This window comes from Bombina bombina, chromosome 7 (genome assembly GCF_027579735.1).
Source record: "Bombina bombina isolate aBomBom1 chromosome 7, aBomBom1.pri, whole genome shotgun sequence".
Classification (NCBI taxonomy): domain Eukaryota; kingdom Metazoa; phylum Chordata; class Amphibia; order Anura; family Bombinatoridae; genus Bombina; species Bombina bombina.
The window spans coordinates 452,763,549-452,777,454 of NC_069505.1; the positions used below are offsets into that span (position 1 = coordinate 452,763,549).

General features: G+C 40.6%; 1 protein-coding gene across 2 annotated transcripts in view; it reads left to right on the forward strand.

The window, feature by feature from the left end:
• LOC128666691 (gastrula zinc finger protein XlCGF57.1) overlaps window positions 1-13,906 on the forward strand; it is a 207,797-nt gene that overhangs the window by 78,477 nt on the left and 115,414 nt on the right. For both annotated transcript variants that reach the window (XM_053721426.1, XM_053721427.1), the window contains exons 3-4: window positions 10,617-10,709; window positions 13,665-13,769. In XM_053721426.1, coding sequence (XP_053577401.1) covers window positions 10,629-10,709; window positions 13,665-13,769 — 186 coding nt within the window. In that variant the 5' untranslated portion in view covers window positions 10,617-10,628. The remainder of the gene's footprint in view (window positions 1-10,616; window positions 10,710-13,664; window positions 13,770-13,906) is intronic.

Consider the following 13,906-nt stretch of genomic DNA (forward strand, 5'->3'; position numbering starts at 1 on the left):
GCTGCATGCTATAAGCATTGAGGTATGTTCAGTTCAGATGTTTTTTCTGAGGAGACCTGTTATATCAGAATGGCTGTCATTTTATTTTTTGCTAAAAAAGGGGGTTAAAGTAGACCTGGTTAAAGAGGGGTGTTACTTTAAATCCTTTACTAAACATTTTTCATTTGACATATTGGGTGTTTGTAAGGGACACTGGGAGAGGCAGCTCGTTATCTTTATTGTGTTTTATGACAAGGGCTACAGCATTACAAGGCTGTTTCTTGGGGGACCACTTGGTGTGTTTTTTTTCCTCACCGCTTCCTATGCGGTGTTACGGATTAGTTGGTTGATCGTCCTTGATGGGCGGGGCCTATTTTTCGCGCGCTCCGACGCGCAGTATACTTTGTCTCAGAAGGCAACAGGCATGAGCTCCGGTTAGGCCTAAACTTATGCTCTGATGTCTGGTTCGTGGTAGAGTCATTTTTCCAGTACTTTAAGGGCAGGTAGGCGCCACAGCTCTGCTGTTCTGATCGGAACAGCCAATAGAATGCAAGCTCAATCTGATCGGATTGAACTTGAATCTGATGGGCTGATTCAATCAGCCAATCAGATTTCTCCTACCTTAATTCCGATTGGCTGATAGAATCGTATCAGCCAATCGGAATTCGAGGGACGCCATCTTGGATGACATCCCTTAAAGGAACCTTCATTCGTCGTCTAGTTGTCGGGAGAAGAGGATGTTCCGCGCCGGAGGTCTTGAAGATGGAGCCGCTCCTCGTCGGATGGATGAAGATAGAAGATGCCGCTTGGATGAAGATGTTTGCCGGTCCGGATCTCCTCTTCTTGCCGGATAGGATGAAGACTTCGGAGCCTCTTCTGGACCTCTTCTTGCCAGATAGGATGAAGACTTCGGAGCCTCTTCTGGACGGATCGGTGATACCCGGCGTGGTGAAGACAAGGTAGGAAGATCTTCAGGGGCTTAGTGTTAGGTTTTTTAAGGGGGGTTTGGGTTAGATTAGGGGTATGTGGGTGGTGGGTTGTAATGTTGGGGGAGGGGTATTGTATGTTTTTTTACAGGCAAAAGAGCTGTTTTCTTTGGGGCATGCCCCGCAAAAGGCCCTTTTAAGGGCTGGTAAGGTAAAAGAGCTGTAAACTTTTTATTTTAGATTAGGGTAGGGCATTTTTTTATTTTGGGGGGCTTTGTTATTTTTTTAGGGGGCTTAGAGTAGGTGTAATTAGTTTAAATTCTTGTAATCTTTTTTTATTTTTTGTAATTTAGTGTTTTTTTTTTGTAATTTAGTTTAGTTGATTTAATTGTAGATAATTGTAGGTAGTTTATTTAATTAATTTATTGATAGTGTAGTGTTGGGTTTAATTGTAACTTATGTTAGGATTTATTTTACAGGTAATTTTGTAATTATTTTAACTAGGTAGCTATTAAATAGTTATTAACTATTTAATAGCTATTGTACCTAGTTAAAATAAATACAAAGTTGCCTGTAAAATAAATATAAATCCTAAAATAGCTACAATGTAATTATTAGTTATATTGTAGCTATATTAGGGTTTATTTTACAGGTAAGTATTTAGCTTTAAATAGGAATAATTTATTTAATAAGATTTATTTTATTTCGTTAGATTTAAATTATATTTAACTTAGGGGGGTGTTAGTGTTAGGGTTAGACTTAGCTTTAGGAGTTAATACATTTATTAGAGTAGCGGTGAGGTCCGGTTGGCAGATTAGGGGTTAATAAGTGTAGGTAAGGTAGCGGCGACGTTGGGGGGGGGCAGATTAGGGGTTAATAAATATAGGGGTTGGCGGTGTTAGGGGCAGCAGATTAGGGGTACATAGGTATAATGTAGGTGGCGGCGGTTTACGGAGCGGCAGATTAGGGGTTAATAATTATATGCAGGGGTCAGCGATAGCGGGGGAGGCAGATTAGGGGTTAATAAGTGTAAGGTTAGGGGTGTTTAGACTCGGGGTTCATGTTAGGGTGTTAGGTGCAGACTTAGGAAGTGTTTCCCCATAGGAAACAATGGGGCTGCGTTAGGAGCTGAACGCTGCTTTTTTGCAGGTGTTAGGTTTTTTTTCAGCTCAAACTGCCCCATTGTTTCCTATGGGGGAATCGTGCACGAGCACGTTTTTTAAGCTGGCCGCGTCCGTAAGCAACGCTGGTATTGAGAGTTGCAGTGGCGGTAAATATGCCTGTACGCTCCCTTTTTGGAGCCTAACGCAGCCATTCAGACAACTCTAAATACCAGCGTTGTTTAAAAGGTGCGGGGGAAAAAAACACGCGTAGCTAACGCACCCCTTCTAACGCAAAACTCTAAATCTAGGCGATTGTTTTTTCTACTATAAAAGTCCTGTAAAGGTTAATTTTGCCTATTGCTCTTAGGTGCAATAATTTTTGGGCACATTAAGCATGTTTTTCTAATCGGATTTCATTATTTAGCTTTTATAAGCAGTTTTGGAAAAATTGTACACTTTTTATTATTTAAAGGCGCAGTACATTTTTTTTGAAAAAAATTGTTGAAGGTGTTTAACAACTTTTTATGATCATTGTTAGTCTGTTCAACATGTCTGACATTGAGGATACTAATTGTTCTATGTGTTTAGAAGCCATTGTGGAACCCCCACTTACGTTGTGTACCTCTTGTACTGAAAGGGCCTTACAATGTAAGAAGCATATTTTAAGTATAGAAAGTGTGCCTAAGGATGATTCTCAGTATGAAGAGAATCAGGATGTGCCATCCAATTCTCCCCAAGTGTCACAACCTTTAACACCCACACAAGCAACGCCAAGTACTTCTAGTGCGTCTAATGCTTTCACTCTGCAGGAAATGGCTGCAGTTATGTCGACTTCTCTCACAGAGGTATTATCCAAATTACCAGTGTTACAGGGTAAACGCAGTAGGTCAGGTATTAATGTAAATACTGAATCCTCTGATGCTTTATTAGCTATTTCCGATGTACCCTCACAGTGCTCTGAGTTGGGGGTTAGGGAATTGCTGTCTGAGGGTGACCTTTCAGATCAAGGAAATATGTTACCTCAGACAGATTCGGACGTTATGTCTTTTAAATTTAAGCTTGAACACCTACGTCTGTTACTTAGGGAGGTTTTAGCGACTCTGGATGATTATGACCCTATTATAATACCACCAGAGAAATTATGTAAGATGGACAAATATTTGGAGGTGCCTACTTACACTGATGTTTTTCCGGTTCCTAAAAGAATTTCGGAAATTGTTAAAAAGGAATGGGATAGACCAGGTATTACCGTTCTCTCCTCCTCCTACTTTTAAGAAAATGTTTCCCATATCAGACACCATTCGGGACTTGTGGCAAACGGTCCCTAAGGTGGAGGGAGCTATATCTACTTTGGCTAAGCGTACAACTATACCTTATGAGGATAGTTGTGCTTTCAAAGACCCTATGGATAAAAAAATTGAGGGTCTTCTAAAGAAATTATTTATTCATCAAGGTTTCCTTTTACAACCTACGGCTTGCATTGTTCCAGTAACTACTGCAGCAGCTTTTTGGTTTGAGGCTCTAGAAGAGTCTCTGAAGGTTGAGACTCCATTAGATGATAATCTGGATAGAATTAAGGCTCTCAAGCTAGCTAATTCTTTTATTACTGATGCTGCTTTTAAAATTGCTAAATTAGCAGCAAAAAATGCAGGTTTTGCCATTCTGGCGCGTAGAGCGTTATGGCTCAAATCTTGGTCTGCTGATGTGTCATCAAAATCTAAGCTTTTGGCTATTCCTTTTAAGGGTAAGACCCTTTTCGGGCCTGAATTGAAGGAGATCATCTTTGACATTACTGGAGGTAAAGGCCATGCCCTACCTCAGGATAAGTCTGTTAAAATGAGGGGTAAACAGAATAATTTTTGTTCCTTTCGAAACTATAAAGGAGGACTCTCTGCTTCTTCTTCCTCCACAAAGCAGGAAGGGAATTTTGCTCAATCTAAGTCAGTCTGGAGACCCAACCAGACTTGGAATAAAGGTAAACAATCCAAGAAGCCCGCTGCTGTTTCCAAAACAGCATGAAGGGATAGCCACCCATCCAGGACCGGATCTGAAGGGGGCAGACTTTCTCTCTTTGCTCAGGCTTGGGCAAGAGATGTTCATGACTCCTGGGCACTGGAAATAGTGACCCATGGGTATCAACTAGAATTCAAGGATTTTCTCCCAAGGGGGAGATTTCATCTTTCCCGATTATCTGTAGACCAGATAAAAAGAGAGGCGTTCTTACGCTGTGTAAAAGACCTCTATACCATTGGAGTAATTTGTCCTGTTTCAAAGCCGGGACAGGGGTTTTACTCAAATCTTTTTGTAGTAACCAAAAAGAAGGAACTTTCAGACCCATTTTAGATCTTAAGTGTCTAAACAAATTTCTCAGAGTCCCATCGTTCAAAATGGAGACTATACGAACAATCTTACCAATGATTCAGGAGGGTCAATATATGACTACCGTGGACTTGAAGGATGCATACCTTCAAATCCCTATTCACAAGGATTATCATCGGTTCTTAAGGTTTGCCTTCCTGGACAAACATTATCAGTTCGTGGCTCTTCCTTTCGGTCTTGCCACGGCACCCAGAATTTTCACAAAGGTTCTAGGGTCTCTTATCGGTTCTCAGACCGCTGGGCGTAGTAGTAGCGCCTTATCTGGACAATATTCTGATTCAGGCGTCAAATTATCAATTGACAAAATCTCACACGGACATAGTGTTGTCTTTCCTGAGATCTCACGGTTGGAAAGTGAACATAGAAAAGAGTTCATTAGTTCCACGGACAAGGGTTCCCTTCTTGGGCACTCTTATAGACTCGGTAGACATGAAAATATTTCTGACAGATGTCAGAAAGACAAAGATTATGAATACTTGCCGAGCACTTCAGTCCATTCATCGGCCATCAGTGGCTCAGTGCATGGAAGTCATTGGATTAATGATAGCGGCAATGGATATAATTCCATTTGCCCGCTTTCATCTCAGACCACTGCAGCTGTGCATGCTCAGACAGTGGAATGGGGATTATGCGAATTTCCTCCTCCTCCTCAGATAAATCATGATCTAGGGACCAGAGACTCTCTCTTCTTTGGTGGTTGTCGCCGGATCATCTGTCCCAGGGGACTTGTTTCCGCAGACCCTTGTGGGTGATAGTGACAACGGATGCCAGCCTTCTGGGCTGGGGTGCAGTCTGGAATTCCCTGAAAGCTCAGGGTGTTTGGACTCGGGTGGAGTCTCTACTTCCATTCAATATTTTGGAACTGAGAGCAATATTCAATGCGCTTCAGGCGTGGCCTCAGTTCGCTTCGGCCAAATTTATCAGGTTCCAGTCGGACAACATCACGACTGTGGCATATATCAATCATCAGGGGTGAATAAGGAGTTCCTTAGTGATGATAGAAGTATCCAAGATAATCCGATGGGCGGAGACTCACTCTTGTTATCTGTCAGCAATCTACATCCCAGGAGTAGAAAATTGGGGAGCGGATTTTCTAAGTCGTCAGACTTTTCATCCGTGGGGGTAAGAACTCCATCCGGAGGTATTTGCCTCACTGATTCTCAGATGGGGCAGACCAGAGTTGAATCTAATGGCGTCTTGACAGAATGCCAAGCTCCCAAGATACGGATTCAGGTCAAGGGATCCACAGGCTGAACTGATAGATGCCCTGGCAGTGCTTTGGAAGTTCAGCCTAGCTTATGTGTTTCCACCATTTCCTCTACTTCCACGCATGATTGCTCGAATCAAACAGGAGAGAGCCTCAGTAATCCTGATACCGCCTGCGTGGCCACGCAGGACTTGGTATGCGGATCTAGTGGACATGTCCTCTCTGCCTCTGTGGAAACTTCCATTGAGACAGGACCTTCTCATTCAAGGACCTTTCCAAAATCCCAATCTAATTTCTCTGCAGCTGACTGCTTGGAGATTGAACGCTTGATTCTATCTAAGCAAGGATTCTCTGATTCGGTCATTGATACTTTGATACAGGCTAGAAAGCCTGTTGCTAGAAAAATCTATCATAAGATATGGCGTAAATATCTTTATTGGTGTGAATCCAAGGGTTACTCATGGAGTAAAACTAGGATTCCTAGGATTCTGTCTTTTCTCCAAGAAGGATTGGAGAAAGGGTTATCAGCAAGTTCTTTAAAGGGACAGATTTCTGCTTTGTCAATTTTGCTTCACAAACGTTTGGCAAATATGCCGGATGTTCAGTCTTTTTGTCAGGCTTTAACTAGAATTAAGCCTGTATTTAGACCTATTACTCCTCCCTGGAGTTTGAATTTAGTTCTTAGAGTTCTTCAAGGGGTTCCGTTTGAACCCATGCATTCCATAGGTATTAAATTGTTATCTTAGAAAGTTCTGTTTTTGGTTGCTATTTCTTCTGCTCGAAGAGTTTCTGAGCTTTCAGCATTACAATGTGATTCGCCTTATCTTATATTTCATTCTGATAAGGTGGTTTTACGTACCAAACCTGGATTTCTTCCTAAGGTTGTTTCAAATAAGAACATTAATCAGGAAATTGTTGTTCTCTCCTTGTTTCCTAATCCTTCTTCCAAGAAGGAGTGTCTGTTACATAATCTGGACGTGGTCCGTGCCTTGAAGTTTTACTTACAGGCAACCAAGGATTTCCGTCAATCATGTTCATTATTCATTGTTTATTCTGGAAAGCGTAGGGGTCAGAAAGCTACGGCTACCTCTCTTTCTTTTTGGCTGAGAAGTATCATCCGCCTGGCATATGAGACTGCTGGACAGCAGCCTCCTGAAAGAATTACGGCTCATTCTATTAGAATGGTGGCTTCCACTTGGGCTTTTAAAAACGATGCTTCTGTTGAACAGATTTGTAAGGCTGCGACTTGGTCGTCCCTTCATACTTTTTCCAAATTTTACAAATTTGATACTTTTGCTTCTTCTGAAGCTGTTTTTGGGAGAAAGGTCCTCAAGCAGTGGTGCCTTCCGTTTTGGTTCCTGTCTTGTCCCTCCCTTTCATCCGTGTCCTATTGCTTTGCTATTGGTATCCCACAAGTAAGGATGAAATCCGTGGACTCGTCATATCTTTGTAAAAGAAAAGTAAATTTATGCTTACCTGATAAATTAATTTCTTTTACGATATGACGAGTCCACGGCCCACCCTGTTCTTTTTAAGACAGTTTTATTTTTTGTAAACTTCAGTCACCTCTGCACCTTTTAGCCTTTCCTTGTCTCTTCCTAAACCTTCGGTCGAATGACTGGAGGAGGAGGGGAAGGGAGGGACTATATATACAGCTCTGCTGTGGTGCTCTTTGCCACTTCCTGTTAGCAGGAGGTTAATATCCCACAAGTAAGGATGAAATCCGTGGACTCGTCATATCGTAAAAGAAATTAATTTATCAGGTAAGCATAAATTTACTTTTTTTTGCAAGTTATAGGGCAATAAGTACAAGTAGCACTTTGCTATTTCCAAACCCTTTTTTTTTCACAATTAGCGATAGTTACTTGTAACACTGATATCTTTCAGGGATCCCTGAATAACCCTTCACGTGTTTTTTTTTTTTTTTTTTTTTTTTTTTTTTTTTTAGTCGACAACCCAAATTATTGGTCTAGGCCCATTTTGGTATATTTCATGCCACCATTTCACCGCCAAATGCGATCAAATAAAGAAAATCGTTAACTTTTTCACTAACTTTAGGTTTCTCTCTGAAATAATTTACAAACAGCTTGTGCAATTATGACACAAATGGTTGTAAATGATTCTCTGGGATCCCCTTTGTTCAGAAATAGCAGACATATATGGCTTTGGCATTGCTGCGCACCACACTTGTATTATGCCCAGCAGGGAAGGGGTTAATTAGCAAGCTAGTAGGGTTAATTTTAGCTTTAGTGTAGAGATCAGCCTCCCATCTGACATATCCCACCCCCTGATCCTTCCCTGACCCCTCTCAAACAGTATCCATCCCCTCTCTTCCCTCCCCCAACCCCCAAGGGTCACCCCCATCTTAAGTACTGGCAGAAATTATATTAATTATATATTTTCTGCAGTGTAGGATCCCCCTTACCACCCAACCTCCCTGAGCCCCCCAAACGGCTCTCTAACCCTCCCCCCTCTACCTATTTTCCTAGCATCTTAGGTACTGGTAGCTGTCTGCCAGTACCCAGTTTGCTCTAAATTTGTTTCATTTTGTTTAAAAAAATATATATATATTTTCTGTAGTGTAGCTGCACCCCCTCATTAGCATACCCCCTCCCAGATACCTTTCCATACAACGATCCTACATAGGATCCCCCTCTCCTCCATCCCCCTCCTTCCCACTCACTGCCATACTGTGGCGTAACGGTCCCACCCGCCCCCTTTACTCCCGCTTCACGCCCTCCTCCAGCATCCTACAGCGATAAGCCTCCCACCCACCTCCCTCCAAACCCTCCCACTCCATCAACAATAGGCACCATTGCTGGCCGATGCCGAGGGGGCCACATAGTGGCCCTCTCTGCATCGGTTACTGCCTAAAGGGTATTGCACAATGCCTCAATATGGAGGCATCTCTGCAATACCCTGAGAGTGTCTGGAAGCGATCACAATCACTTCTAGTGCTCAGATTAACTGAGGACGTGCTATGTCCGTCCTTGGTCCTTAACTATTGTTTTTTTTGAGGACGTACATAGCACATCCTTGGTCGTTAAGGGCTTAATTTCTTTATATAGTGGGATGTCCAATTAGTAGAAAACAAGCAAATCTGGGTGAGCCAAAAAGGTTTTCAAAAAATAATTTTTTGTTTTCTTATTCAGAATTTCCCATTGAAATGCATCGAAGTTAGGGTATATGGTTTGGTGGCATATTATATGATCAATATCACTTGGCTCAACCTAATTTTAACTTTTTTATATAGAGGGATGCCCAATTAGCATAAAACAAGCCAAATATGAGTGAGCCAAGAGTTAAAGCTTGGTTCCTTATTCAGAATTTCCCATTGAAATGAATGAAAATTATGGTGCCACATTTGGTGCCAGGTTTCATGATTAATATCATATTAATTTTGCAAATTGTTATTTAATAAATAATTACTTTCATGAATAAGAAGCTAACCTGAATAGAAGGCTGGGTGAATAGTAAGCTAACTTCAGCATCATGTCTGTGTGTGTGTGAGACAGAGGTACCTCTCTATATTATTATATATCTGTATATAAGGTACTGGGGAGGGGCTGTGTGTGTTTGAGACAGAGGGAACCTCTCTATAATATTATATATCTGTATATAAGGTACTGGGGAGGGGCTGTGTGTGTGTAAGACAGAGGGAACCTCTCTGTAATATTATATATCTGTATATAAGGTACTGGGGAGGGAGGGGCTGTGTGTGTTTGAGACAGAGGGAACCTCTCTATAATATTATATACAGTATCTGTATATAAGGTACTGGGGAGGGGATGTGTGTGTGAGACAGAGGGAACCTCTCTATAATATTATATATCTGTATATAAGGTACTGGGGAGGGGCTGTGTGTGTTTGAGACAGAGGGAACCTCTCTATAATATTATTGTTACGGTACCAACAGGATACCAAGGGTTAACACCAGTTTGCCACAATTATATATCTGTATATAAGGTTCTGAGGAGGGGCTGTGTGTGTGAGACAGAGGGAACCTCTCTATAATATTATATATCTGTATATAAGGTACTGGGGAGGGGCTGTGTGTGTGAGACAGAGGGAACCTCTCTATAATATTATATATCTGTATATAAGGTACTGGGGAGGGGCTGTGTGTGTGTGTGAGACAGAGGGAACCTCTCTATAATATTATATATCTGTATATAAGGTACTGGGGAGGGGCTGTATGTGTGTGAGACTGAGGGAACCTCTCTATAATATTATATATCAGTATATAAGGTACTGGGGAGGGGCTGTGTGTGTGTGAGACAGAGGGAACCTCTCTGTAATATTATATATCTGTATATAAGTACTGGGGAGGGGCTGTGTGTGTGTGACAGAGGGAACCTCTCTATAATATTATATATCTGTATATAAGGTACTGGGGAGGGGCTGTGTGTGAGACAGAGGGAACCTCTCTATAATATTATATATCTGTATATACGTACTGGGGAGGGGCTGTGTGTGTGTGAGACAGAGGGAACCTCTCTATATTTTATCTGTAAGTAAGGTACATACTGTATTTGTGGGTATGTGTAGATATTTCAGGGGTGGAATTTCTGTGTGTATGCCCATTATTCCCATATGTGTAATCTATGACGTATGTAATGTGTGACGTGTGTAATGTGTGACATGCATGCAATGTCTGACATGCATGCAATGTCTGACATGTATGTAATGTCTGACATGTATGTAATGTGTGACATGTATGTAATGTGTGACATGTATGTAGTGTCTGACATGTATGTAGTGTCTGACATGTATGTAATGTGTGACATGTATGTAATGTGTGACATGTATGTAGTGTCTGACATGTATGTAATGTGTGACATGTATGTAATGTGTAACATGTATGTAATGTCTGACATGTATGTAATGTGTGACATGTATGTAATGTGTGACATGTATGTAATGTGTGACATGTATGTAGTGTCTGACATGTATGTAATGTGTGACATGTATGTAATGTGTAACATGTATGTAATGTCTGACATGTATGTGCCACTGCTGCAGGTCTCACTGACCATGAACAAGATGAAGAAGAAGAAGCTGCCTGAGCGGATCCTGAATCACATCCTGGAGATTCTCTACCTGCTGACGGGAGAGGTGAGAAAACACCATAACGTCACCACGGTAACCGCCTGCAGAGAATATAGTGCCCTCCTCTAATATTGGCATCATTAGTAAATATGAGCAAAGAAGGCTGTAAAAAATTGTCTTTATTGTTTAACCTTTTGATATTTTGTGAAACAAAAACTTCTCTCACATATATCAAACAATTGCAAACACAACACAGGTTTATCTAAAACTAAAATCTTTGTTAGATATATGTGTGGCACCTTTTAGTCAATACTTTGTGCTACCTCCCTTTGCCAAGATAACAGCTCTGAGTCTATAATGCCTGATGAGGTTGGAGAATACATGGAGAGACCATTTCTCCATACAGAATCTCTCCAGATCCTTAAAATTGCAAGGTTGATGCTGGTGGACTCTCCTCTTCAGTTCACCCACAGGTTTTCTATGGGGTTCAAGTCAGGGGACTGGGATGGCCATGGCAGGACCTTCATTTTGTGGTCAGTAAACCATTTTTGTGTTGATTTTGATGTATGTTTTGTATCATTGTCCTGCTGGAAGATCCAACCACGGCCCATTTTAAGCTTTCTGGCAGAGGCAGTCAGGTGTTCATTTAATATCTGTTTATATTTGATAGAGTCTATGATGCAATGTATCCTAACAAAATGTCCAGGTCCTCTGGCAGAAAAACAGCCCCAAAACATTAAAGAGCCAACACCATATTTAATCGTGGGCATGAGGTACTTTTCCATATGGCTAACTCTGTGTGCGCCAAACTTTCTCTGGTGTTTATTGCCATAAAGCTCTATTGGGGTTTCAACTGACCATGGAACCCAATCCCTTCTGAAGTTCCAGTAGAGTCTGGCAAACTGAAGACGCTTGAGTTTGTTTTTGGATGAGAGAAGAGGCTTTTTTCCTGAAACCCTTCCAAACAACTTGTGGTGATGTATGTGATGTCGGATTGTAGTTTTGGAGACTTTCTAATGCAACTAACTACTGCAATTCTCCAGCTGTGATCCTTTGAGATATTTCGGCCACTCGTGACTCAAACCATCCTCTTCACAGTGCATTGAAACAATATATAAATACGTCCTCTTCCAGGTTGATTCATAACATTTCCAGTTGTCTGGAACTTCTTCTTAACTATTGCCCTGTTGGCGGAAATGGGCATTTTCAATGCTTTTGCTATTTTCTTATAGCCACTTCCCATTTTGTGAAGCACAACAACCTTTTGCTGCACATAACCGGTATATTCCTTGGTCTTACCCATTGTGATGAACGACTAAGGGAATTTGGCCTATGTGATACCTCATATTTATACCCCATGTGAAACAGGAAGTCATGGTTGAACAATTTCTTGTTTCTAGTCACCCAGGTGTACTAAAATATCAATGGGAATATACTTCAAATATATTTTTCTCGTATGAATTCATAGCAGTGCCAATAATTGTGCCACACATATATAAACAATTTTTTTTATTTTTTTTGGATAAACCTGTGTTGTTTTTGCAATTGTTTGATATCCATGAGAGGAGAATAATTTTGTGTATTTTTTTAACAAAAGGTTAACCAATAAAGACAATTGTCACAGCCCTCTCTGCTCATATTTACCAGTGGTGCCAATATAAGTGGAGGGCACTGTATGTGTATTAGTTGCTTAGCAACAAGAGGTGACGGATGCTCAGAGGTAAAGAAAGAGCCGGTGTTTAAGGTGTTTGTGCAAATACAAAAGTGTAGAGTTGTTCTGGGAAATTCACCTAAGGAGACCGTTATTTCCCAGCAGCCGTTTAGTTATTTATTCCATTATCCCCATACACAGCAATAGGCAGCTTATGTAGTTATTTCAGGCTTAGGCTAATAAAGAGTAAACTGGTATTTATATGGTATAAACACATAGTGCATAGAGGAAGTGCTACTGTATAGAATGGCTATAAGCATATGTACATATGTCATATATAGATAATACCGCACATACACAGCAATAGGCAGCTTATGTAGTGATGTCAGACTTAGGCTAATAAAGATAAACCGGTATTTATATGGTATAAACACGTAGTGCAGAAGATGAAGTGCTATTGTATAGAATGGCCATAAGCATATGTACATATGTCATATATAGATAATACCGCACATACACAGCAATAGGCAGCTTATGTAGTGATGTCAGGCTTAGGCTAATAAAGATAAACTGGTATTTATATGGTATAAACACATAGTGCAGAAGAGGAAGTGCTATTGTATAGAATGGCCATAAGCATATGTACATATGTCATATATAGATAATACCGCACATACACAGCAATAGGCAGCTTATGTAGTGATGTCAGACTTAGGCTAATAAAGATAAACTGGTATTTATATGGTATAAACACATAGTGCAGAAGCGGAAGTGCTACTGTATAGAATAGCCATAAGCATATGTACATATGTCATATATAGATAATACCGCACATACACAGCAATAGGCAGCTTATGTAGTGATGTCAGGCTTAGGCTAATAAAGATAAACTGGTATTTATATGGTATAAACACATAGTGCAGAAGAGGAAGTGCTACTGTATAGAATGGCCATAAGCATATGTACATATGTCATATATAGATAATACCGCACATACACAGTAATAGGCAGCTTATGTAGTGATGTCAGACTTAGGCTAATAAAGATAAACTGGTATTTATATGGTATAAACACATAGTGCAGAAGAGGAAGTACTATTGTATAGAATGGCTATAAGCATATGTACATATGTCATATGTAGATAATACAGCATATACACAGCAATAGGCAGCTTATGTAGTGATATCAGACTTAGGCTAATAAATATAAACTGGTATTTATATGGTATAAACACATAGTGCAGAAGGGGAAGTGCTATTGTATAGAATGGCTATAAGCATATGTACATATGTCATATATAAATAATACCTGCACATATACACACGTGATGTGAGAGGGGTCAGTGATGTATTCATGTCTCCCTCTTGCAGCGTGTGACTAACTCACTGACAGCGAGTCACATGACCGGGGACAAGATGACGACAGAGAGAATACTGACCCACACCCTGCAGATCATTTACCTGCTGACAGGGGAGGTGAGATTGAATATGTCATAATAACAGCTGAATGTCCCTGTGACCGTCTGTATCTGTTTATTTACTGAGGTGTTTTATTTACATATGTGTTTATTTACATATGTGTTTATTTACATGCATTAAAAAAAATTATAATA